Here is a 26,719-nt window from a genome sequence, read left to right as displayed (position 1 = left end):
GCTACTTAATGAAATCCGATGAGTGCCTGGCTGTCTTCACATCCAGCATTCCCAAAACACCCTAATGAGAGTTTCTGTTTCTCATTTAATCCCAAGTTCCAAGATGCTGTTCACAAAGAATTGGGTATAGTATAATAAAAACAGGTGCATAATTAAAGTTTTAGGGGACCACATGCACATGACAAGCTCCCCTTAAACACTATAAACACTCAAATAAGCCAACAAACTTTCATCCCTTGCCAGTCCTCTCATTGAAGTGGCTTTGCAGGCACATTTGCTCTGCATGTGGGGACATTGTTGTTGCTGTGTCCTCTATGCGTTCTTTTGTTCAGCTGTAATGTCTCTTTTTGAGTTTATGCACACACAGAGTACACACATTTGAATATGCAAATAGTGCAAGAGAATAAGTTAGATTAATGTCTTGTTGTGTGGCATGCAACAGTAGACGTTTTTTTAACGGCAAAAAAGCATGACGTTGCAGGATTCACTGTGGTACCAAATGCATCACATGTAGCCAGCGAATTAAAAACGTAAATTCAGTGCTGTATGCATGTGTTGTCAAGATAAACTCATTGACCCCGTGAGTCCTGGACTTTCCTTCTCCCTCTCTCCCTGTTTCTTCTCTACTCTACATCTATCTTTATCAAACTCTCACTTTCGGTCTTATAGTTGAGACAGCAGGCGGTTAGGAACTCTGGGCTTGCCTTTGTGCAACTAACAGCTCATGTCACCCTGGTGAACCACCCAGGAGTAGAAGAAAGGGAAAGATAAAGAGACTCTTGGAGAAGGAGAGGGAGGGAAGCAGAGGAGTTAAACGATTGCAGAACTGCCGAGCGAAGAGAGGGACCCTGTGACAAATCCCACACTCTGAACCGGGACCAGACCATAATGGATGTGTGATTAAATGAGCTGTGATGCTCGTTCCTGACATGCTATAGCCATTTCTGGAATTAGTCACAGTTCTATTTTCACCGAATGCTCTGCTTATGAGACCGTACCTCTTTGCTTCCAATACACACACACATGCACTTAAGCATGCGTACACACACATGCACTTAAGCATGCGTGCACACACATACACACTCGCGCACACAAACTATAGGTGTATCTGGGCAGGAGGCACAGTGAGTCTGAGCTCATAGACCTCTCGGAGCACAAAAGGAGAAAACAAGAGTGGAAAAGGCTGGTTTCACTATGTAGCTTCCTGGGTAAGCAGATTGAGCGAGAATCAGTGGTTGAGAGAGTGAGACCGTTGTGAAGGATAGAAAAAAAAGTAGTAGATCAGTAGTTGTGACTGTGACAAGTGCTCCGTTGCACTTTTCACTGTGTATAATTCCATGCCTTGTTTGGTGAGTGTGCATGTGTGTTAAAGATATCCTTCTTATGTTGATGATTGTATGTGATAGATGGTATTGTATGAAAATGTGCTCCGTGACCTGCCCTTCATGGACTTTAGGGGCGGTACATCGGTAATAAAGTATGTACGATATCAGAGATTAACAAGAATCATTTGAATTGTCTTTGGTTAAGAATGAGTGCGTAAGGAAGACTGAGGGGAGTACTAGAAAAGGAGGAATTGAAGAACAAATAAAGAATGTGTGTGTTTCTGTGTCAGATGATAAATGAGAGCATGGTCTGTTGAGGTTCTGATGGACAGGGGCTTGGAGGACTCCATCAGACTGTTCTGTTACCTCATCCCCCTGAACGCTCAACTCATCAACTTGTCATATGCTCAGTCTTAAACAAACTCTCTCCTTCCACACTCTTGGAGACAGATGTAATGTTAAATGCTTAGAGATTCTTTTCAGGGTCAGATTTCTGGGCTGTACATCTTTTCGCATCAATCATCATCACAGTTTTGACGGAGGGGAGAGAAGGGGTCGACAAACTAAACCTACCTGCCAAGAAACTAAGGAAAGCTTGGCTCACACTTGGTACCTCTAAAGTTTACTGTTGGAATGTAGTTCTACTTATTTGGCCTGTTGTGCTATCAATGAGCTGTTTTATATTGCAATGGTGTATTGATGGATTTGTGAAAGCTGTGAACCATGTATTTCCACTGTGTCCTATTTCATTTGGTGTATATTTGCCTTTATGTGCAACACTGTACTCTTTCATTTGTTGTCACTAAATCCTGACAGGCCTTTTGTCTCTGTCACCCTAGAATATCACAGATCTAATTCTGTCTTTCTTGTCCCTTCGCTTGTAGGAGCAAAAGGTCATCAGTCCCCACCACAGAGTGCATTTTCGAGCTCCCTCACTTCTCTGTTCAGGCTACACGGGCCCAAACGCTTTTGCTCCAAGCAATCTATCAGAGCTGGACCCACAGCACGCTCAGCGGTTCCCCACGGACAGTCAGTGAAAGTCTACTCAATGAGGTGTACAAAATGCCAGGTAAGCAACATGCTTGGCTATGTAACGTTGCCTAAGCTTGGTGGTTAGTTGACTGCAGATCCAATGTAGATGATAACCTAGTTAGATGAAGTTCTGATGCTTGACCAAGATAATGATGTAGCTCTTTTCTGCTTGTATGTTGAGTTGGATTCTCGGTCATCTAGGTTAATGTGAACTTAAATAGAAGACAACTGGGCTTCTTTTCTTGGTTCACCAAGAAAATATTCAAGTGTGCGTGCAAGTGACATGATCTCTGAACCTTTTCACTTTCAGTGTGATGTTCGGATGCGTGTTGAATTGCTATTCAACAGACAACTGTAAGTTGTTGAAAAGGAAGGGTCCACATTTATCACTGGCATGTGTTTGTAATTGGTCAACATAGCGAATGACGCTGCATATTTTTCAGTTGTTTGCATTTTTACTGTAGGGTGGTGATTAAAATTTAGCACTGCCAACTGAGTCACTAAATCAACGAAGATATACTTTGTCCTTTACTCATAAAATAAACCATGTTGCACATGTGGTCTCATATAGATCAGTGAGTTTAATGTCGATTCAATCATTTTTGTTGCAGATTTATTGGAGAGCCTTTCCTTTTTTTTTTTTTCATAAAGAACATGTTGTGTTCTTTGTTTGTAAAGTTCTGTTTGAAAAAAGAAAATGAAAAACTGGATTCTTAGTGCCAGGAAATTGTCAGGAGAGATATATGGAACTGGCTACAACTAAAAGTGATTTGACTTTCTTGTGAAAAGTTTTACTGTTATTTCTCAGGGATCAGCTCAAGTGTCAGACTATCACAGAGACACTTAAAGATCAACTTGTCTTGAGCCCAGTTTATGATGAAGGACCTGCAGCCGAGGGCAAATTAACTCTGAAATGCTTCATGTCACCTAGGATGCCTTAATGGTCAAATAATAAATTTTTCTCCTTGTTAAATAAAGGAAGGGGAGCCTGAATTCAATAAAACAGTAGCGTTTCTCATGACGGTAGCATCTGGACAGTCCTCTGGAGGGCCAGGGATTTTCCAACTCATTAGGATCATGTTGTTTGGTATGCTGTCAACATTCTGCCTCAGCCAAGCCAGTCAAGCTACCTTTTTCACTGTTGTGTTGCTGCCAAAATTTATGAAACTGGTCTCCCGTGGAGTGAAGTCAAATATTCCTCTCCCCTCATTCTGCTTTTTTCTTGGAAAGGGCGCTTGAATAGCGACATGGAGAAACATTTGCACATCTGGTCCATGTGCTGGCAGGCTAGAAAAAGTGGGGGAAAGAGCTTGGGCTCAGAAGGCAAGAGAGTGAAGGGGAATTGGTGATGCGTTGTCTAAGTTTATGTTTAGTGGGGAAAATATTTAGCAGTAATTTCTATCATATAACCAAAGATGTCTAGTTCTGTTTCTGCTTTTGAGATTGTGTTGACACTCATTAGACTTCAGGAGTATGTCAGCTGTTCCAATCTCTCTCAGTCTTTGGTGTGACATATTGAGTGTGTAGGAGAAATGGAAGAAGAGGACATGAAAGAGCAGTAGAAGAGTCGACTTAGTTGAGTGGAAAAAAGTTTTGCATAAATGCCTTTGAACTTAGTTTGTTGTGGTGCATTTTTCTCAATGTACAACTCGCTGAACTATGTTGGTTCCTGTGGGCACTGTGGTTGTGTGCAGACTAATGTCATGATTGGACTTGCCAGCTGTTCACTGCTTGGTATTTGCATTCCCACTTACTTTTTGGCTCCTTGCTTCTCTACTTCTGTTCAGTTGTTTTCCTTATCTTCGACAAACACTAAACTGATGGCATCTTGCCACTGATTTGGTTCCCTAAAACACAAAGTTTTAATTGTGCCTGCGTTTTTCCAACAGTGCGACCCTCTTGCTTTCTGGCTGCAACTCTTTCTGGTAAAAGCCTATTTCAACCTTCTCAACATTCAGTTGTGAATCCATATTTTCATCCTGTTTTTTTTTTGTTTGTTTTATTTAAGATCACTAACTTGTCATCAGGCTACTGCCAATGTAACACTGACACTACTGATGCTGAACATGGCAAACAAAAGCACTTTGAACATGTGCTTTTATTTCCTTTTTGGAAAATGTCCTCTGTTCTATCCTTTTGATCGTGCAGCATTTTTCAATTGTGCAAGGTGTTTCATATTGAGGTCTGGCCGATAACACAGATGGTCAGTGTCCTTCGCAGGAGGGAAATATTTTAGTGTGAGATTTCATTCCCAGTCTGAAGGAAAATCCACAAATCAATAACAGGGAAACTCAGCAGCTTCAGTTTTAATCTTGTGGTCCTCATAAACTATAATATATTATTCAAAATATCTAAAGCAACATTTAAAGTCTAAATCCTTTGCTGCCGACTGGAACACAGCCGCTTGGATTTGAAGTATTTTGAGATATTGTGGTGCCCTGTGGCAACTTCAGGAGTAATACCGTGTACAGCCAATGTAATGTAGCCTATGTTTCTGAAGCCCAGAGTGAGTGAGTGAAATCAGAAAATAAACTTTAAAATCTTATTTCCTTAAGAGTCAGTTAATGTCACTCACTGCCTACTCCAGGATCACCTGGTTTGGGACACAACTGTCTGTAGGACAGTGTTAATCTCGCACCCGGCTCAGCCATTAACAGCTTCCTCTTGTGACATATTATTCTAGCATTTCCCTTAGAAATCCACATTGGCAACTTTTATTTTCTGACACAAGCTCATCTAATCTGATATTTTTTCCCCTCCTTTTTCCTCCTGTGGTTGTCAGTGGCCAGAATTTCTTGGATTCTTTTGTGGTTTACAAAGCAGCAGTAGTAATAGTAGTAGAGTGGAGCCTGTAATTCCTGTCTGCTTTGAGGCAGTATTACCCTCGGATTCCACAACATACTGACCACAGTGACCTCCAATTACTCGAGTCTACAGTCATTTGTGTGTGAGCGTACAGTATTCTGTCAATAGGAGTACAGTGTGTAGGTCTGATTTTGCCACGGCATAATCTGCTTTGGGAAAAAAATCAAACGACTACAAATTAATGTGTCCCATGCTCTCTTTTTAAAGATGTAAGTTGACGAGATGGGTTCCGCTGGTATGATTTTGATAAAGGCACTGAAATGTTCAATGAACAACTAGTGTACCAATAACTTTTATTCAATAGTTGATAATTTCTTACTTTAACATGGAGTAATGAAAGTTTAAAGTGAATAATAACATCCTTGATTTTCCACTTTGCGATGTTATCCTGACAGTAAGTTGTAGCTGAGCGCTATTAATCCGAAATATAAGCCAGTGGGTCTAACATTCGACAATCTGAGTCGTTGCCCTTCACAATAGAGGGGCTTGAGCGTTATTTTATTCCTGACTTCTTCCCTCTTTTAAAGGCTGCATCTAAAACATAAAAAAAAATCAAAGTCATTTTAATCTTCATAAAACTGGCTTTTCACAAAAGTGATGGAGTCAGCTTTGATGCAGCTACCACAGCTGGTTTCCTGGCCACGGGTCTCTGTGGTGGTCTGGTTGAGGACAAGAAGAAGGGGTCTGGTAGAAGTCGGTTGATGGTGGTCACCAGTCATGTTCTGGATGATTGCTGGGTGATATATGAGCTGCGACATAGCTTTAGCATGACAGATCCTGGGGATAAAGAACAGAGGAAGAGGAAGAAAGAGTGAATGTTATAATGAGCCGAATGAAAAATGAAAGAGAAAGGGAATCTAAAGGTCGAAGGGAAAAGTGACAGAAAAAAAAAGAAATAAAGAGACTCGGAGTGTTGGGCCGACCTCCGTGTCCAAAATTACAACTGGCCATTAGTTTGCATTATTAAGAACAGCTCTGGCACCTTATGGAGTGTTAGGTTAGGCAAATGCACAAAGAACAAAACCTGCATATGCACAGATGCATGCCCACTTCTATCTTTAGTTGGTCATATATGTACTTCTGAACTCACACCATATGATCCCATTTAAGGCAAGTGACTCAAGAATGTTTGGATACAGCAAATCTATGCTCTCATTGCATAGCAACTAGAGGCATGCTGATAATATTAAAGGGGGACTTGTGCTCTCACTCACAACTGTATCACTATCAAAACAAGTTCTTTGTTTTTCCCTTCCCCACACTCTTAAAATGGGGATAGGTGAGGATAGATTGGGACTTTAGGATAAAAATAGAGAACAGGGTCGAAAGAAGTGCAAGCTCGCATTACGGAACTTATTTGTACTTTTCTTCAGCACAATGTTCCCTGTTGCTAGGAAACAAATGTGAGTTCTTAGACCATATCAACATTAATTTTTACGCATTTTGCACTGCATGAAAAAGGCTATTCCGGTCATGACCAGTCGTTCATATCCCTGTGATCTAACTGGCATCAGGAGCACGAGTCTGACATAAATCCCCCTGTGACACCGCAGCACAATAAGTATGTGTAATAGCTCTGTGTTATTAGGCGGAAAAAAGTGTCTATCACTCTGTCACTGCTGCACTTTAATCTTTGGTATGCTGTGCATTTAATGTTGCAATGTTTACCCGTTTAGTATTTTTTTTTCACCCTCCTCTGTGTTTCACTCTGTTTTTTTTTTTTTCTGGTCCCCTGTTTTTTTAAGGCAGTTTTGGCTGCCACAAACTGTATCCATTCTATTAATCAAAACAAGTCAGAAGAACATACAGCTTTTTCCTCTCATGTGATGGTCCTATACTTTTAGCTCATGCAGATTGTTTTGATACTTTTTCATTGTTCTAAAGTGAGAGTGAACGACGGAAGGACAAGCCTCTTTTTTTTTTTTTTTTTTAATGGTCTGCGGTTGTCACAAATGTCAATAAAGAGATGGGAAGTTTAAGGAAAGCCCTGAGACGTCTGTTTCGGCGTGGCCTGGCCCCTCACTCAAATATCCATACCTCTTTGAAGGGGTAAATTATTGGTTTGAGAGAAATTTCTGCCTGTCTACTTGTCTGCTTCACGAATTGACATCAGGACAGGAAGAAAGCAGGAGGGAGAGGAAAGAGAAAATACTTTTTTATCCATATGCAACCTTATTTCTGACATTAAAAACACGTTTTGTCAGCATCAGAGAACCGATAAATAAATCTTGGATGGAACTTGAGAAGGTTCTTGTCAATGAAAACTTCAATGAGCTACAGACGGCCCTTGCTCCACTCCTGGCAGATTGTGATGATGTTTTAAGTTAATCCAGACTCAGGCCTTCCCTACTTTTCTTTTGTCTCTGTGAAGCTGTCTGCTCTTTCTCTGTTTCCCCTTTCAGTCACAACTTATTGATAGAAGCCAGTTGAACTGGTGCAAAACAGAAGTTTGTCGTTGTCTCATAACTAGACTTTGGAGTACATGGAAATGGATATATTTATTTGGATGAAAGGAACATTTATGTCCCCTCCTCCTTTCAGATAACATCTTCAGTCATTGAACAATCATTTCACACATGCTCGTACAGATACAAAACCATCCACACACATAATCTCACAGACACCTCCTTGTAAAGTTGAATAAGTGAGTTTAGATTTTAGACGCACTAATCTTTGGGGGTCACGGGTTTGTCATAACTCGTTGTTTCTTCATTAATCATTCCTCTTTTCTTCCCTGTGATGGCAGGCTTCTGGAGACAAAATGGATAGATGGATAGATGGATGGATAGAAATCTGACTGAAAGTGTGCCAGGGGCCTTCTCCTCTGTTAGTCTGAGTCGTTGCATGCTTTTCTTAAATTAGATATGATTCCGGGCAAGTTGGAGTGTTTGTGTCATTCCAGTGCTGGATATAAAAGCCTTGGTGTGTGAAGTCTAACTTTTTTTGTCTTCTCTGATATGAAGCGTTGATGGTTTCTCAGAGGCATCGTTTCCCTTACCATTAAAGTATATCTAATATATCATTGGCACAGCATAGTACAAAGGTTATTATGCTTTTCAGAATCCTGGCTGACGGTTGGGCATGGCAGTTTAGTTAGCTTGCCAAGAACGATTCGAGCAAAGTTTCTGAAAGTGTACACTTTTGACTTTTAGAACTACAACTTTTGACTCATCTCCCTTTAGGAGGGTAAACTAAAATATGATATGGAGAACCCCTGTAGCCATCTTTTATGAAGCATTACTGTGGTAAAGACTTATTGGCCTCTGCAGTGTTAGCCCCTGCAATGTCTCATCATCAGATAATGTGTTAAACAGACCCTGAAGTTTGTCAAATTTATATATATCTCTCTCTATATATATATATATATAGATAGATAGATAGATACGTGTGTGTGTATCTTATACTTCTAATTCTTATTGTAGGATAAAGCTGTCAAAGGGATGATTGACTTTGAACAAGCCCTAAAAGTCATCTTAAAGTACATATTTAGAGAAAACAAAATCTAAAATAAGATATACACTCCATGATGTTTTCCCCTATTTGTAGTTTCATAGGTATTTTAACAGCATACATATTTTAAAAGACACAAGTCTCAAAGATTCTCTTTGAGACATGAAACACAATCCACTATAAGTACACTTAAGAGTTCTAAAGCAGCTGCAACAGACTGCGCTGGATGTTACCAAGCCCTGAATCAATGACAGACCCAAATAAATCTGTTTGTGTTTATGTCATCTAGTAGTGTCTGCAGAGCTGGCTCCCTGCTGAGAGCCAACCGTTCCATCTGAGGGTAGTGACTAGTGCCGATTGAGCACATAGCTCCACGTCACAAGGCCATAAATTTCCACTGTAATTCCCATTGAAGTGCCTGAGCAGCACCAAAACCCCAGTCAGGTCTTGGCTACCACCACACGCAGACAGTCAGCCTCTTCAAAGCTGAGGCATACATATTGATCTCAATGGATTATTAGTAAACAAGAATGCTTTGCTTGTTTTGTCTTTAATTTTTCTCCCTCAAGGCAAGTCGAGAAAAGAAGCCAAAGCAAAAGAGCCTACATGAGTTATAGAGTCTTGGAGGTTGGAGTGAGAGGGAGTGCAGAAATCCAGAGATGCATTTCTGCAATGGAGAAGATGGTTTAATGTTGTTAACTGTGGTCTGCATTTTGAAGTATCTCTCTTGGTGGAACCACACTGGCATTCCATCCTGGCTCCTACTTGAAAGCTAATATGCCCCCTGTTTCTTATGCTAACCAAATTTGTCAGGGCAGCATTAAGCTGGGGATATAGGAGGTTGAAAGGCAGACCCTCTCATCCAGAACTGTGTTTTAATGACCTATTTCACCGCTGGCTAATTATTTTCTTACAAGTGGCAGTGCAGGAATTGTCTATGTCACAGCATGTTTATCACTCTCAGTGCATTTCTCTCTCCTTTTCTCCGACACTCTTTCATATCTCTTTCACTTGCTGTGCAACTCTTAATTTAGCCTTTGCTAACCTCTTCTGCCCCACCCCCACCTCCCGTCCATGGTCTTCCAAACCTCGCTGCCTAGGCACATTAGTGTTTGCCAAATTGCTTCAGCATGAAGACTCCTTAATTGTGGTAATTCAGTGGCAGAGAGAACCGTGGTTTGAATGTGCAGAAAACATATGTCACTGCTTTAGTGGGCAGACAAAAAGGCAGGCAGCACCTGGAGGGGATGAAAATGATGAAATCTAGACCCCCAGCTTCTGCTACCACCAGAGCTTATGCCACATCACTGTCTTTATGCCATGACTTTTATATGCTTGGAGTAGCATTTGCATACACTACCATTACTGTAGCTTTTATTCACTGTGCCCGAAGCACCCTGGCTGGGCTTTTTTTCAGCTGGGGAAAAGTGTTTTTTTGCCCTTTTCTCACTACATTGGCCTTAACGTATATGTGGTTACTTACCAAAGGCAGTTATTGCTTCTCATATAGATGGACCGATCCCTTAACATATCTAAGCACATCTGATGTTGTCATTTTACATCTATATTACTGTCATGTGACTGCACTCTGATTTCCTGTTCTTGTTATGTGCAGGTAAAAAACAAGGATTGTGAATATTTTTTTTCTGAGAAAATGTGACAAACTCTAAAAACAAAAATTCTAATAAATTAACACATTTCATAAGGTACCTCCTATTACCACTATATAGATATCCACTGCAGCCATGTGTTGGACTGAGAAAGCCGCTCTTCTCAGCTTTAACTGCAGGACAAACCACTACTGGTTTGCCTGGTCTGTTTTCCTGTCCCATTCTCTCCGTATGTGTCTGTATTTCTGTTGTGTGTCAGTTCTGGGCAAGGTGCCAGCAGACCTGCTCCTACTTACTGCTTCTACTTCAGCCCCTCCTGACTTAGGAGAGACAGTTATTGTTTCTGCATCAGCACTTAATGGCTCAGCTGGCTGCTTTCAGGCTACCCAACTTGTCTATGTCTACCTCTTTTTCTGTCAGCCCCCTTGCTGCTATGGGCCCACTGCCAGATTTGGGTCTTGTAGTACTCTTGCTCATTTATCCATCTTTGTCTTGACCTGCGCACCAGGGTTTGGTCATTATGGAACTCCTCTTATCAACCAATTGCCATCAGATGTGAAGGTGTTACAATTTGAATCAAAACACAGCTGTTTTTTGTTGCCGTTTTTAATATGTGGTTCCTTTTTGACATTGACATTGCTGTATTCCCATCTAAATGCTGTGTCTTATTTACTTAGAAAGAGAAAAAAAAACTCGTCCTGCATTTGAAATGAACATTTGAAATAACTGAGGTATTTAAAGTTACACAAACATTGTGATTCTTGAGTGAAAATGTAATTTTGCTTGGTCCATCATCGTAGGCAGATAATTTTCCCATACCATTAAAGTAGTGAGAGTGGGACATGTTGGAATGTGTAAAGCATGACTCTCAATTCTCCAGATGTCTTGAGTGTGCATGCACACACATCACACACACACACACACGCACACACACTCTCACATTCACAAACACACACACACACACACACACACACACACACACACACACACTCTCACACTCTCACATTCACACGTACATGCACGCATATATACTGTACACACATAGTGGACTATGTACACAACAACAACTGAGGTAAGCACAAAGTAGCACTATCATCCCATACTGTACATGCATCCCTATGTGTGTTGTCTATATGGACAAACATTCCTGTGCACAACCCCCGTGTGAGACTACCTGATGAGAAGCTTTCAGTGGTCTCTTACCACACACAGGAGTCCCACTTGTGCTGATGATAGAGAAGAGTTGATAGAAGTGGTTCCACAAGATAACAAGTTAATGCCCACAGTGGTCACTGCACGAATGTGCATCAAGTTTTGTACAAGCAGTCCGTGTGTACTTCAGGAAAGTGCATCTCGCACACAGTTCTTCTTAGGGCTGTTGCAGTGAAAGAATTCCCTTGCTTGAAATTGTAGGTTTGCCAACAGGCAGCGTGATATGTGTTATTGTTGACATTTACAGTAAGTGCATTCATTTCATATCAGCCCTGTGTGAGAGTCTGCACTGCGTTCTGCTGTCATTTCAGGTTATGCTGGTGTTTCTGTTTTACAGTATGTTCATGTCCAGAGAACCAAAAATAAGTGACTTAAAGGTGATGTTTTTTATGTTGACGAAAACCTGTTACATAAGTGCGACGAAAATACACCAACAGTGTCTTTGTAGGAAAAAAGAGGGAAAGACAACTCAGCTGGATTTAATGAATGAATAAAGTAAGTAAACAGAGATGGAAGCCTTGGGAGAACACTGGAGAAGATTGCAGACAGGAAACAGGTTACGAGGTACCAACTATTGTTCATGGTGTGCTAGCTCCACAATTTTAGAAGGCAAAGTGGAGTGCAAAATTTACTTGGTTTTTAATAGCTTGTTATTTCAATAAATGGTTATTGTGACACCTCCAACCTTGATTATAGCTCGTCAGAAGTGTTGTGCATAGTGAAGGCAGTTATATGTAGGATACCTGCTGGTATTTAAGCCATTATTGTCATCATTATTAATATCCTGGGATTTGTATCATTCAGTAGTGATGGCTAGTAGCCAGTTGTCTGGATGGGGTCCCAAACAGGAGGAAGGAATATTAAAGGCTCTCATGACATGCTTTCCAATGTTTTCTGGCTTATCAGCATTGATTTAAACAATGTATGATCACCTTAAACGCTACCCAAAACTCACTAAAGGATGTAAGTGCATGTATTTTTACGCAGAAGCAACTAATTTTATCCGTTAGACTAAAACTCTGGCTTGCAGGCCCTTTTTGGGGGACGTTTTGGAGATATCTTAAAGAAATAGTGCTTTGTTAAGGGGGCAAGTTTTTCCCTGGCCAGCACCGCCAGTGGTGAAAACCTGTTGGCTACACCTGAACAAGGCCCAGTAGGATGCTGGCTTTGCATAGACTGAAGCCTAACTTTTAAGCTTTTTTAACACTAAAAGGACATGAATCTGAACCTCGCAGCGAGTGAAACTGCTTTAGACCTATGAGCGCATTTTCGTCTATCATGGGTACAAAGAGTGAAAGGCAGCTAAGGGGGGCTAACTGTACTTTGTGTTGATTACACTCACATTGACTACATTTGTAGTAATTAATTAGTAATATCTATATGTTGCTTCATCAACCGCTCAGAAACATGAAGTTACATTCATAAGCAACCATAGTTTTTTGTCAAGCTCGGAACCGTAGTGTTTGTCAAAGTTCTATTTTTTGGTTTATGAGTTGTACCTTCCCGACCCGTTTAACCTCGAGTAGTGCGTGTTCATAAGTCACCAACATCCTCTCTCCTGCCACATCAGCAAGCCTCGAGGAATTTGACCAACCAAAAGACACTGACCCCCAAATCCTCTCGTTCTTAGTAAGAGGCTTCCCCCGAGACAGAGCTCGCCCTCGTTCTGAATTGATTACAACAATGGATGCAGAGCTAATCTAGAAGTACCCAAAATTAAGAATAAAATTACTGGAGATGATCATGCTATGTCCTCTCTAACATTATTTTATTCTCAAAAGTCAGCCTCTGACATTCCGTGAGCCTCACATATAGTTAAAAACACCCATTACTGCAGTAAATAGATGATACTGAAAGGAGAGGACACTGCTTATTCTCTTATAACTTGTGACTATTTTTGTTTTCCATCAATGCAGTTCATTTGTTTAGTCAGGATGACGAATAACCAGGCCGACCTGGTTATTTGTCATATGTGATTCAAAGAGTGATAGATTTTGATATCGTTTGTAGCGTTTGTGCATGATTCTGCATCATACTGTTGACACATCACTGATGCAGACTATCCCTGTACAGTGACCAAAATCTTTTAGAAACCTGATTTTCACTCGGCCATATGTTTCTGTCCCTTTGTATTAATTTGTCTACTTTCTATCCCTCCTTGCCTTCATCCTCTCAACATTTTTCTCAGCAGTTTTTAGTTTGGAAAGTCCAGCTGCCTATAATAGTCCTCTGTTTTTGATGGAGTGGCGTAGCCTTTGGCCCCTAACTGTGTGTTTATGTACTTCTTGCACCTGCTTTTGCTTGACGGGCAACAGCACCACACACATTCACTCACGTGGTCACTCAATAACACAGAAACACACAGGCACATGTCTGGTTGTGTTACACACAAATGCACCTTACACATGTAAGACACACAGAATACCATTGTTCAGGCAGACAAACTAACCAACCCTTGTATTTTTACTCTTCCTGTGCACCTCACATTTTTATAGTCTAACAGCTGGACAAAACATTGTGCAAACTCCCCCCCACCCCCACCCACCATGCAACAATCCCCAGCTCAGCAGGTGCACTGTGCCCTTTTGGACATCTACGTGGGCAAAGGGGATATGTTATAGTGATACCCCTGGTGCCATTTATCAAAGTCCAGAGGAGAGGGAATGGCCCCTGTCATGTTCCAGATTGGCTTGCACTTACAACATCTCCATCTTTTCCAGACTCTGGGGAACATTTGGTTTATACGCAGAGTCTACTCATAACTGTTGCTGTCATTTTTCCTTCAATGCTGTTCTGAAAAAGGCCAAATGGCCACTGAATCTGGATATCCATTCTCAAAGATAGCCTGATCCTTTATGGTAAATGGGTCATGTGTTTTAGGTTCACTGAGATACTGTCAGTGATGTTGCCAAATGTCTGTTTCAAACCTTTTATGGAAAATATATATACTTATATTGTTTCCAGTGGGACAAGGAAACCTGGTTTAATGTAGTACCCAAGTCATTCTCTATCTCTCCCATCTGAGATTCTAAATGAGTACTTTTAGGTTTTTTTTTGTCTTTCTTATAGTTGTTTAGCCCTCTTATGTACTTGAATTTAATCTAAGCCTGTACACACATGGCTGTGAAAATTTGAAAATTATTCATTTAAACTATCAAAATCACAATTGTGGTCCGAATGCTTTAGGATGCCAGAACGCGTTGATCGTTTTGACAATAGTGTCATATTTGTACTGTTACTATGCAATGTGTATTGTGTTTTCACAGTTACTCAAAACACACAAATGATTTGTACGAGTTCTACAAACGATCTCCAATAGAAATATATTTATGACAAAATTGTATTGTATGAAATTTTATTTATAGTGGAAAGATTTTACCACCTGCCTCTGTCCTAAAGACAAAGAAAGCTGTTAGAGAAGTAAGCTGCCAAAGTCCCAGTGAAGCATGCAGCACGGCTCTGTTTGACCTGCAGAAATATTAAGTGTGTGGCAGAGAGACTGCAGAAGGGTTATTAACGTTACCATCTTCCATCTGGGCTTATAGGGGGCCTCTCAGACAGCAGGTGAAGAGGTTGATTGGTAATTTGTCTGAAAGAGGGAGAGAGAAGGGAAGTCAGTGGTTAGGGATTCTAGCAATTTTCAGTAATTCCCTGGTTAAGTGTGGTATGTATGTGTCTGCTCACATCTTGCCTTTATGAAATAAAAATAGTTTTGAGCTACAGTTAAAATCTTTACAAATAGCTGCACTTTGACACTTACGCAGTAGTGAGTAGCAAATTTAGTCCTTTCCTCCATATGACTATGACACTATTGCATTCATTGCGTCCATAAATATTTCTGGGTAGTCTTGATTGGACAGCCATATTTAGGACATTCCACAGCATCTCCTGTCGGTTAAGGTCAGAACTTTTGCCTATTCCAAAACATGAACTTTTATCTTTAACTTTAAAGTGGCAGGTATTCTTCTGACCTAGTCTTTCTCTATGTGTGTCTATCCAGGTTGTATTTAAGCTAAAATATGCTGCACTGTTTTTTGCCTTACCTTAATTTTTCACCTTTTTGTTAATGCGATAAGCTCTCAGATCTTTGGGAATGCTTTTGTAGTCTTTTCCTGCTTTTTTTTTTTGCATTTGCTAAATGCTTTTTTATAAAGGTTAAAGTTGGTGTGATTGAGACGTGGTTCCCGAACAATACAACGTTAAGAAGAACAGACTCCATTAGCAACCGGACTTTATATATCTATATTCATAAGGAGGACCTCCTCCTCAAGCCAGATCTATGATTTCACCTTCTTACCTTAAACCTGACTTCAAATGGCTTTTGGAAAAGTTGTTAGCGCAGAGATTCCCACCTTCTGCTTGAAAGGACGTTTTTTAACCTTGTTAACTTGTCCTTAAGCTGTTTTTCAAGTATAACAATACATATCATGAATGAAATGAGCCATCAGTGCTGTGTCTGGTGATTTCTTCTTTAAAGAAACGAGGGGCTGGGAGGGGCTTAGCTGTTTGGCCCGGCAGCTTGGTAGTGGAGTCGTCCCGGCCTGAGTGAGTCGGTGCTAGCCACAAACAGCTGCTAGTGGGCAGAGATCTAGGTGGGGCCAGATGAGTATATTCATAGTTCCCCATTCACTGAATGACAAAAGAGGTGTAGGATCATATCCGGGCTATTTTAAGTCAATAAGAGTTTTCTTCAAAATGTACAGTTTTAAGAAACCCAAATGAGTTTTTAGGTAATTGATAACTGCTGTTAACAAAAATAAGCTGGGCTATGTTGATGTAAAACAACTCACACAGCCGAGCTTTTCCATTCAGCGTTTATATTTTAGATGAGCTAGACATGGGGAAGTATTTGTAATTTTGCTCAAATTTGATGAAAAAGACCTGGAAGAAATGGATGGCAGGACATGTCAGGATTCCGAGAAGTTTTGGGGAGAAAACGGGTTGAAGGGTTAAAGTGATGGAAAATCATAGGAAGTGGACATCAATAAAAGAGCAATGTAAAGCTCAAATTGGATTTTTTTCTGTTTGTTCGGAGGATGTAAGGTTGTCCTATGATCTGGAATCTGACCGAGCCTGCGTGAACAGACTCCTCCTGGTGTTTGTTGTATCGCTGTTCAATGGCAACCGATTGGTCAAGAGCAATTAATGGCTAATCAAGTGTTTCACATGGCAACAGAGGTGGCATTCAAACTCGCTGGAGTTCATATTCCCTCCTCTTTTTTTTTTCTTTTCTTTTTTTTTATTAGGTGTGAAATATCCAGGCCCGTCACCGACTCTTGAAGGCTTGGTCCAAAACGTGGAGCTGAAGTTCTGCAGCCGTGCGATGGTGAAATGTGCCTCAGGAACTGTGGGAGCTGTAAAAGTGTGCGCCAGGACTCCAGGTGTGTACAGCTGTGCCCTGTTAAAACTTTACTGCCTGTGTAGGAGGGAAAGAGTGAGACAGACTAGACTCTTCTTTTACTTTCTTTAACTCATACTTTTACACACTCCACTCTGTCTCTTTCTTTCTCCTGCTCAATCTTTTTCTTGATTTCTTTCCAGCTATGTGATTCAGTTGCTGTTTTCTCCTGGGGCGCTGCCATTGGGTCGTGGCCGTGTCTTTGATGGGAAGGATGTTATTAAACTAGTGTCATAGCAAAGAGTTCACAAGGTCAAAATTATGTTGAGCTGATTAGATTTATTGCAGCTGTCATTATAGAGATACAAAGAAAAAAAGCATGTGCAGTTAATTTTCCTATTTTGAAGTTAACATCTATCTGAGTTTCATAAGATATTGTCCATAAGGAAAGATTCCTTTGAGGTAACTAATTGACCACTGTAAATAGGGACAGCAGATGGCAATTTGAAAACAGGGCTAAAAGCGGCTAACATTTGCATTTCATTTTTTCTATGAACTTGTAATATAAATTATAAAGTGGTTATTAGTCTCATTTCTATTTTACAGAATATATCTGATTAATGAAATGTGCCCTCATTAAGCATGTTTAATTAACACTCACATATGAATACAAAATTATTGTGTAAGTCCGAACCTAAGCTGGGCTTTTCGAATGCATGTAAACGTCTCAGTCTGACTGAAACCGCACAGAATCGAACATCTCAAAATGAACCTAACACACCCAGATAAATGGGCTTGGGTGTGTGGTGTAAAGCAACAATGTGTGTTGCAAAGTGCAGCAAAAACTATGCTAGGATGTAAAAATCAAGACCTCATTTGGGATACGGTGATCAGAAGAAATGCTGTTTGCATGCCCATGTTTTATTCTGAGTAGTGTCTTGATCGGTTTAATTTTGAAATATTGCTGTGCGTGTAAACATGCTCACAGTATTTTGTGCATCGTATTCTTGTTGTACCTTGTGCTCTGTGTTAATGTTTTTTTTTTCTGTTTCACGTGTTTTGTTGTGCTTTTTCTCGAGTGCTGGGGTTCTGAGTCACACAGTTGTGATTTTTCTAGATTTCCTCTTTGTTTTAGTTTGGTCAAGGTGCTTTTGGTAGGCCGTGGCTCAGTGGTTAGAGTCGGTCGTCCAATAACCGGAAGGTTGACAGGTTCGATTCCCACTCTCGCCACTCAAAAAGATTGGTGGAACTGACAGCTGGAGGGGTGTCAGTCCACCTTCTGGTCATGGCCGAGGTGCCCTTGAGCAAGGTACCGTACCCCCATGCTCCCCGGGCGCTGTGAATGGCCGCCCACCGCTCCAGGTTGGCATCTGTCTCTATGAGTGTGTGACCCTGTGCATGTGCATGTGTGTGCCAACAGGTGCCAACCTGGATGGGTTAAAAGCAGAGGACAAATTTTGTGTGTATGCATGTATGCATGACAATAAATCTGATCTTAAATCTTTTGCTGGGATAGGAATGTAAAGAACTCAAGGTTGTGATGGCTTTCAAAATAAATGGAGATAAAGCTTCACAAATCTACTGGAAAAGACATATATTAAAAGACCAATCACAGAATTCATTAAACAATATTTGATCATACAAATTAAGATTTTTGTTCTAACTTGTGAGTAAATTACAAATGATAACTTTTGTATTTTCAGGTTCAGGAGAAGGGATGAAGGAGAAGCTGGTTCCACTGATTCAGGGCCCATCTGACACCAGAGAGCTCTATATGAGTCGGTGGCTTAATGAAATCCGCAAACCTGAATCTTTATTGGCTCCCGACTTGCTGGCATTTTCTGTTCAGGTTCCTCAGCAAGGGGACGATTGCAGGAACTCAGGTAAATGATGTGTTGTGTTTGAAATACGCACATTTTGCATAATCTTCCCTTCTCTTTTCTTTCATTACCTCTCTGCCTTTCTGTTGACTCTTTCAAAGTGCATTACTCTGCATTACAATTTCTTGTTCAACCCGGGTGTTCTTTTTGTCATCGTGCAACTATCCTGCATTGATGTATTGAGCATTTCTAAACTTGTTTCCTACTTGTAGTGTTTAGACTTGCCACAGGCACTGTCAATCAGTGTTCCATCTCAGCTATTGATGAGCTAATGGAAGAGTCTGGATTTGTTAAGACTGTCATATTTTTACTCCACTTATAATGTCATTCCTGTTCAGTAATTTGTTGAGTAAAGCCAATAAGTGTTTGTCACTCTACTATCCCTAAGTCAGGATTGGCAGCCCAGTGTATCTGTACAGGGAGCACGAGTTTGCATTAGTCTCTGTCTGCTGGACTGAGCTGGATAACAACAACCAACCGCTTGGATATTGCTTTTGACGGCTGCTCTGAAGTCAGGTTGCAATTTTTGATTTCATCTCTAAACCACAGATTATATTTCTTGTTGAAGTGTGTGGGTGTATGAATGTGTGCTTAGGAGGAGGGAGTGGGGTTATTCAGTAGTTCTTCTGAAAGACTTAAAATGCTATTAAGTGGCTAAGTTCAAAGTGCTGTAGCACTTGATTTAGTAAGTTGGATATTAAATGACAGCACAGTTAATCTCTTGTATCTGTAGCAGTAGCCAGATATTCTCTCAATCCATTCAGGGCCTCCAGTGAAACAGCTCCTGTCGTGGTTTTCTTCTATAATTGAGGCTATGAATAACAGTGTGTCATCAATAACTTCTCTTCCACACCTGCAACTGCAACTAGTTCTAGGGGCAGCCGTATTTTGCTCCCAGGGATGATTGATACCTCTGGAAGAAGAGATACTCAACAGTCTCTCTTATGTCATAATCTTAAATCGCACCTAAATGTCTAGTGGGTGATTCTCCGAGAGTATTCTTGGCTGTTATTTTCCAAGAAGTGTGGGCCGACAATGTAAAACAATACACCTCAACTATATGCTGTCAGAGTTGTCCTCAGCATCACAACTGTACATCACTTTTAATACTGGGCTTTAGAGATTCATTTTGTTGCCTTGACTTGCATAAACCCAAATTGCAGGCCCTCAATCATATCAAGACCCTGAGTCTTAAACATGTCAGCAATAAGATGTATAGAGAACTGGCTTCAGATGGTTTCAGACTGTGAGAGGAAGATTCAGCTGAAGCTGAAGGTGTAGTAAGTCAGTTGTGAAGTAAGAAGATAAGTAGGGTTTAGAGACGTGTGGATGTGGGAGGTCGTGTCTAATCAGGCATTCCACTGGTGTTTCAATTTCACTTCATTAGTAACCCAATCCTGTAGTACATTGAGTGCACTGGTATAAATTGAAAATATTAAGCAGGGAAGAGTTTACGTTAAACGATTTGATTGAGATGAGGATAATCCTTGTATACTATTCATAAAAAGCAATGTTGTGTTTCTGACGGTTTACAGCTGTACAGACATAGGTAGAGGATTTTAGGAACTGTGGCACGTTCTGTTTTACACACAACCTCAGACCATTACTTTGATTTAGAGAGCATATTATTTCAGCAAAACCATGGCTCATAAAGTCAGTACATATTTTTGAATATTAAAACTTGATATAAACATAAAGCAGAAAGCCAAAAGGAAGCAGAAAGACAGGGAGAGAAACAGAAGATGAAGGTAAAAAGAACTTTGGGGGCTGAGACATGAGATGTGTCCCCGGCAGATGTGGAGCAGTGTAGGTCTGCAATCCCTCTCACCAGTGGCTCTCTTTCTTTTTTTCCCGTCCTCTGTCTTTAATTTTCTTTGCATCTTTGCTTCTATCTTTCTTCCTTTCTTTCTTTTTCTATCAGCACATCTTTGTACTCTCTTTAAAAGAACAATTCCCCCGTTGTCTCATTTCATTCTACAAATTCTTAAGAAATATAGTAAACCAATAAAATAAAAGTTTTCATTGGCTGGCGTTGGGTAAGATTTTATTTTGCTTTTCATTTCTCTTCATGTTAATCTCTCAGAGCTCTGATCTGCCGTGCACCGTGAGACATGCACGCACACACACGCACAAATTCAGCACCCGTGCCAGAAATGCTTCTTTTATCTGTTATATACTGTACCTTCAATGCAGTCATCGCTTGAGACAGCAGAGTGGCTTGACAGTAACATTTTCACCAGACTGGGACATTTCTGTCCGCTTCTGCCTGTGTGCTGTGTTGGATGTGCTGCTCAGGGTGAGGCTTGCGGGGTCGGTGTGTGTGTGCACTAGCATTCTTGGGTGTCTACTTAGAGGTCTGTTTTCTGTATGGCGGTTAGACTTCCATCAAAGCCTTTTGTCAGTCCACATGTCCCATGTAACTGCTGTCATCTAGAGAGGACTGGGAGCCTATTTGTGCAATGTTGATAGAATGATGGATGCAATGCCTTATTCGGCCAGAGACTGAAAGTGGTGTCACAAAAACACTTACAAAGCTGCACTCTGTGCTTCCATAGGACCGATTCACTGGCTCAGTGTTTTGTAATTCTACATTTTCTGGATTGAGTACTTAGGCTATGCTCATTGTATTGTTGACCATGACAGGAAAATAAGGGAATAGGGGCTATAAGTCTTTAATGCGTTAGACATCTAAAAACATTAAGATGTAAAAATCTGCAATCAACTTTTTTTTCCCCGTTTTATGTCATATCTGCTCACCCTGTTTTTAAGGATATTATTTATTCAAAGAGGTTGAGCTTTTTTGGCAGTTGACATCACGCTGACAGTGTGTAGTCAGTAGAGTGTTAATGAATATACTCACAACCCATAGAGCACATATGCCTTAATTTCAACTGTCATATTTCAGTGTATTTGATTGACATCAGTTGGTTATAAGTTGAGAGAAGTCACGCTTTTACTGTTTCCCTTCTGGTCATGAATGTGTGTTCTCTGTATCGTCTCATTTCTTAGAGGTTGTGACAGGCTCTGGAAATCGCCAGTACTTTCCTTATGGATCTCTTAATTCATCCCAGTAGCCCTTGTGTTTTTTAGAGCTCAGAAAGTGACGTCGGTCAGTTCTCTTCTGATGCACCGTGTTTGGTCTGATAAACAGATCCTATGCAAACGGCCATTCACACATCTTTTCAAGTTTAAGCAATTGTGGAAGGACTTTTGTTTATGATATAGTTGTATGTTAATTTTCAGTGTGTTTGAATGATAATAGTTTGAATAATCAAAGTTGTTGTGGAGAATTTGAATAATGAATTCGACACATTTTAATTTAGTCTCTATCTCTCTTGCTTATTCGAACTCCTTCATGCAAAGTTAGTTCAAGCTGACTGAGTAGCTTTCAAATTTTGCCAATGACATCTGTTTTCTGTCTTATTGTTTACTAGTAAATTAAAACAAAATTCCAATTTACTTAGAAAATGATGGGGTGGGTTGGGGGTTTGGAGTGGTGGTTTAAGGGGGTCCCTGCACACTTGCAGAACTCCTGCCGATCCGCACTAATGTGCTTTCATTTAAGAGTTGAGGTTGGAACACTCTAATAAATTAAACAGAATTAAAGGCGTGGGATTTAATACAGAAGAACTAAAAAGCACAGCTTTGAAATGGCCTCTATAATAAATCCAAAAGCATTGAGTAATTTCATATTTTGCCCTTAACTCTTTGCGTTACAGTGTGAAAGTCCCACATGATTTCTTAGAATTAAGTTGTAGGTCCTGATGGATTCAACAGCGATACAAATGTTTGGCAGGGACTTTGTCAGAGATCGTTTTTCCTTCCTCTTCAAAAGAACTAAACCAATGACTCATGTGCACTCGGATATACCATATTGATAATGAGAACTCAGTGTCAGAATACCATTTAAGGAAAAAAAATAGAATAAATAAGTACAGGATAGAACAAAGAAAGTGAGGCAAACAAGAAACATAAAGTAAGAGTAAGACTTATAGAAGAGCAAGACTGTTTGAGTGTGAGGTAGTTTATTGTAAGGTCAGTACAGCAGCATTACAGGATCAGGAGGGTACAGGTTCATTTTTGAGAGCCTGGGACATGTAATCATTTGCTACCATAAACTGACTAACAGTCTCTGGAATTGCAACTGTAATATTTGTAAATTAATCAGAATATAGAAGTGCCTGAAGAATCCCTACAACCAGAAATCTTTAGGCTTTGCACTCATAATAACCTTCAGTGCTACTGTGGAGAACGCTGAAGAGCATAAGAGTGATCATTTTGATCCCTGGACAGTAGCTGTCTTGATGACTATCCTCCTCTGCTTAGTCTTGTTGCTGTCATTGCTGATGGATTGGAAAGCCCAAAGAGCCCCTGGATGGGACAAATATGTGGGAGTAAAGGGTTAGAGGGCATGTGACGAGCTGGAGTTTATGCTGGACCTTGGGACAAGCGGCAGGCTGCAGGTGTCCCCCTGTCAGTAACTCACACACCCTTTACTGCTATGAGTTCCAGTAGTTGTGGGACCAATGAGTCGGACAGGCTTTATGATCTTATGAGAGAGCGAGAGAGAAGGATGGGGGGGTGGGGTGCAGGGGGTTGCATGTGTTTTCCCTAGGCACTCCAGCAGCTGCGAGAGAATGATTTATGCTTTTCTCAGAACTCTGGGATCTCAAAACGTTACATTTAATCAAGCACAATGAGAACAGAGCAACTGTTAAAGATGTTCCTTATAAACTGCTCTTGTTTTGATCTTTTTTCCATACCATAGGATTGTGGGAATAGCAGAACAAAGTGATCTTTAATCTCAATTTTTTAGACATTAAAATTATGAAGGCTACATAAAAAATAATGCTCGGAGAATTCCCGTGGTGCCGTAACAGTGAACATATTAAGTTTTCTAATAGATATGGGGGTAAAAAGAACTTTTTTCTCCTTCAGTGACTGCAAAGCCACAGTTTTTAAAGAGTTTTTGCAGTTCTCCAATCCACTTTTCAATGGTTATACACAGTGTAGCATTGCGTATATGGTTATTTAAAGAAAATCATTACTACTTATACATTGCTTTAGTGGTTATTTCTTTGGTGACATATCCACTCTCCCCTGTAGCATGTGTGCTAGTGTGCATTAGATTAGGTGTCCTGAGAGACCTGCCCACATCAGTCAGAAACAGGTGGGATCTTACACCAGTCTGGCTCTGTAGACCCTAAGACTAATGAGAGCAGGTGGGAATGAAGCGCCACCTGACTTTGATCTGAGCATTTCACACACATTCAGTCTATGAGCACAATTACTCTCACTGGTTAGTGCATGCAGATACATAAATGTAAAAAAAGCTACACACATTCTCTTTTCCTCTTCTCTGAAACCATAGCCTTTGTATGGGTTGCACTGACACCGTAGATGGGGTGTGAACTGAAGTGGAATCTCCCTTGGTAGGCTCCTCCATTACAATGTTTCAAAGGCCTGCCATACTTTCTTATGTCCATCTATCATGCTCTCTTCCCCTCCTTTGCATGTGTTCACTCACTCCATAGAGTGTTAAATCAACAATCTGGCATTGTCTCAGGCAGCAGCTTGATGGCTTTAAGCTGCTGCCTTAACTTTTTCTTGCTGACAGACCCTCAGTAGACAAAATGGTACTAAAAATAAATTTCTTGTACGCTTTTTTGAAAACCCCCAAGAGGCAATTTATGAAGCCTTCTTCTACATAAAGTTGGGACCGGGCCACCATTTCAGTTTAAGTAATTTTGAATAAAGGAAAGAAAAACATTTCTACTTCAGATAGTAGTTGGCTGTACATACATCAGCCACAAGATTAAAAGATTCTGCCTAAGGTGCTGTTTACACATACCCGGGTATTTTGATAAACGAAGACCTTTCCCTTCGTTTGTGCCTTTCGTTTATACACAAATGGAGTTTTTTCCTCCGAAAACGAAGCTAAAAAAAAAACTCCGGCAAAAGTGGAGATTTTTTAAAAACTCCGTTTAGCGTTTGTGTGTAAACTGGTTGAAAGAGACAAAAACGGAGTTTTGGGCAATTGAGAATGAGGAGTTGTCGTCATAGTACAGAGCCCCGCCCCTATCCGCCATGTTGGCAGGATGCTAGCGAGAAAACGCCATTCTCTCCGTTCGTTTACAGTGTACGCGTGTGTTTTTAAATCAGTAAGTTTAAACAGTCCGGAATTGCAAGAACATGCCTGGAAATCACTGCTGTGTGAAGAACTGTACAGTACCTCACATAATACGTTTGGGAAACATAGGAACAACGAAATACATTTTTTCGAAGTTCTTCCTGTCAGCGGTTCTCTATTAGGCTTCTGATTGGCTTGTGTAGAATTCTCATTGTTCTAACACTGCCACCGTCAGGCTTGGCGTAATTTAACAGCTCCTGATAGCGTTTTTATGCTGATCAATGTAGACGTGTTTTTTTTTTAAAAACGGGGCTGTATGCACCTAGTTATTTTTGCAAACGAAGGTTAGAAAATATGCGTTTATCAAAATACCCGGGTATGTGTAAACGGCACCTAATATTAAGAAGGTCCTGCTTGTGTCACAAGAACAGGTCCAGCCTGGGGAGAGAAATGTATGGGCAGTAGATTCTCTGGATCCTGTGGCTTCTGCCCCCTTTTTACCTTTTCTGCTTGAACCAAGTGCTGGTTCTTGTGCAAGTTCCGAACTGGTTTGCTTTTCCACAGTCAAGAAAGCCACAACAGAGCCATTTCATTAAGTCATTATGGAGTAATTACATTGCATTTGCATTTAACAATTTAGCCATCTTAGAAGCGAGGAGAAAACATTCAAGCATCAGTGCAGAAAGAAACTCGGGTCTATACATTAAAGGTGGGGTAGGGGATCTTTTTCTGGAGCAATTTTTTACATATTGCTTGAAGTACTCTTCACACCCACATTGCAACCAATTAATTAAAAGTTTTGACACAAAAATGAAAAGTTTTAGTGGCCTCTAGAACGAACAATCCAGGAAAAACAGTATCCAATCATACTGAACGGACTGTTAACGATTATTGGATTCTGATGCGTCAATCAAACGGCAATCTGCTCCTCCCTCCCCCTCCTTCCCAATGTGCGCGTACCCTTATTCGTGAACGAATTAAGCGTGCCCAGAAGCTTGGCAAGAAGCTAAACTAGAGCCAGCTTGGCTAGCACCTAGCATTATTAAACGGTTCATTATGATGTTGAAAGGTATTTTCTTACCTGTGAATCCGCCATGAGAAAAAGTTAGCAAAAGTTAGCCAAACCAATCGATGCTTGCTGTCAGAACAGCGCTCGTGCACCTTCGTGCTCGTGAACAAGCATTGCGCGTTCATGTACTCTAGAGGCGTGGCTTCGGAGGGAAGTCTGAATAAAGGGGTTGGGACTTTTGACCTGTGTATTTTCAAAATGCAGCTTCGCTGGACTCAAAATCCAGGATCTCCTACCCTACCTTAAGTGCTAAATCAAAAGCACTTTGTGTTCGATGCAGTGGAGGGTACAAGAAAAATTCAGAGGCATAAAAGGGTTTAATTAAATATGATTACAGTCTAATTTTTTTTTAAGTGGGACTTTTTTAAATAGAGAAGCACCACAACAGAAAGGAGAAACGCTTACGAATAAAGTCTCTATTCCATTACAGATAAATAAATCATTCGTTCATAAACAGACAATTTACAAAAATGACCAAAATTCTGTTTTTGTTTAAAGGGGAACTGCGGTATTTTCAACATTAAAGCTGCAGTCTGCAGGATTTGTTGTTGTCATATGTAAAGTCCTACTTTTTGGCATTTTAAGAGTTTACATGATCTATCAGAACGCTTGAAGTTGAAAACGGTGACCTCCGTAGTCGCAAAATGCAAGAAATGCTTATTTTTTAACCGAAAAATAAGAAGTTATTCAACTTCCTGTCCCGCCCCATCAAAACACATGAGAACTCGTGCACGTCTATGTGCACGCCAGATGCGCGTACACGGCTCCTCATTCATCAACTCACCTGTCATTTGCGATCATGGAAGAC

The 26,719-nt window shown here is 40.6% G+C and overlaps 1 protein-coding gene across 8 annotated transcripts in view; it reads left to right on the top strand.

The window, feature by feature from the left end:
* vps13b (vacuolar protein sorting 13 homolog B) overlaps positions 1-26,719 on the top strand; it is a 310,547-nt gene that overhangs the window by 72,470 nt on the left and 211,358 nt on the right. For all 8 annotated transcript variants that reach the window (XM_075464765.1, XM_075464763.1, XM_075464764.1 and 5 more), the window contains exons 17-19: positions 2,210-2,394; positions 16,741-16,875; positions 18,536-18,715. In XM_075464765.1, the coding sequence (XP_075320880.1) occupies positions 2,210-2,394; positions 16,741-16,875; positions 18,536-18,715 (500 nt within the window). The remainder of the gene's footprint in view (positions 1-2,209; positions 2,395-16,740; positions 16,876-18,535; positions 18,716-26,719) is intronic.

The sequence above is a fragment of the Odontesthes bonariensis genome, chromosome 5 (genome assembly GCF_027942865.1).
Source record: "Odontesthes bonariensis isolate fOdoBon6 chromosome 5, fOdoBon6.hap1, whole genome shotgun sequence".
Taxonomy (NCBI): Eukaryota; Metazoa; Chordata; class Actinopteri; order Atheriniformes; family Atherinopsidae; genus Odontesthes; species Odontesthes bonariensis.
The sequence above is the reverse complement of the archived record's forward strand: the minus strand, read 5'-3'. Positions and strand labels throughout refer to the sequence as shown.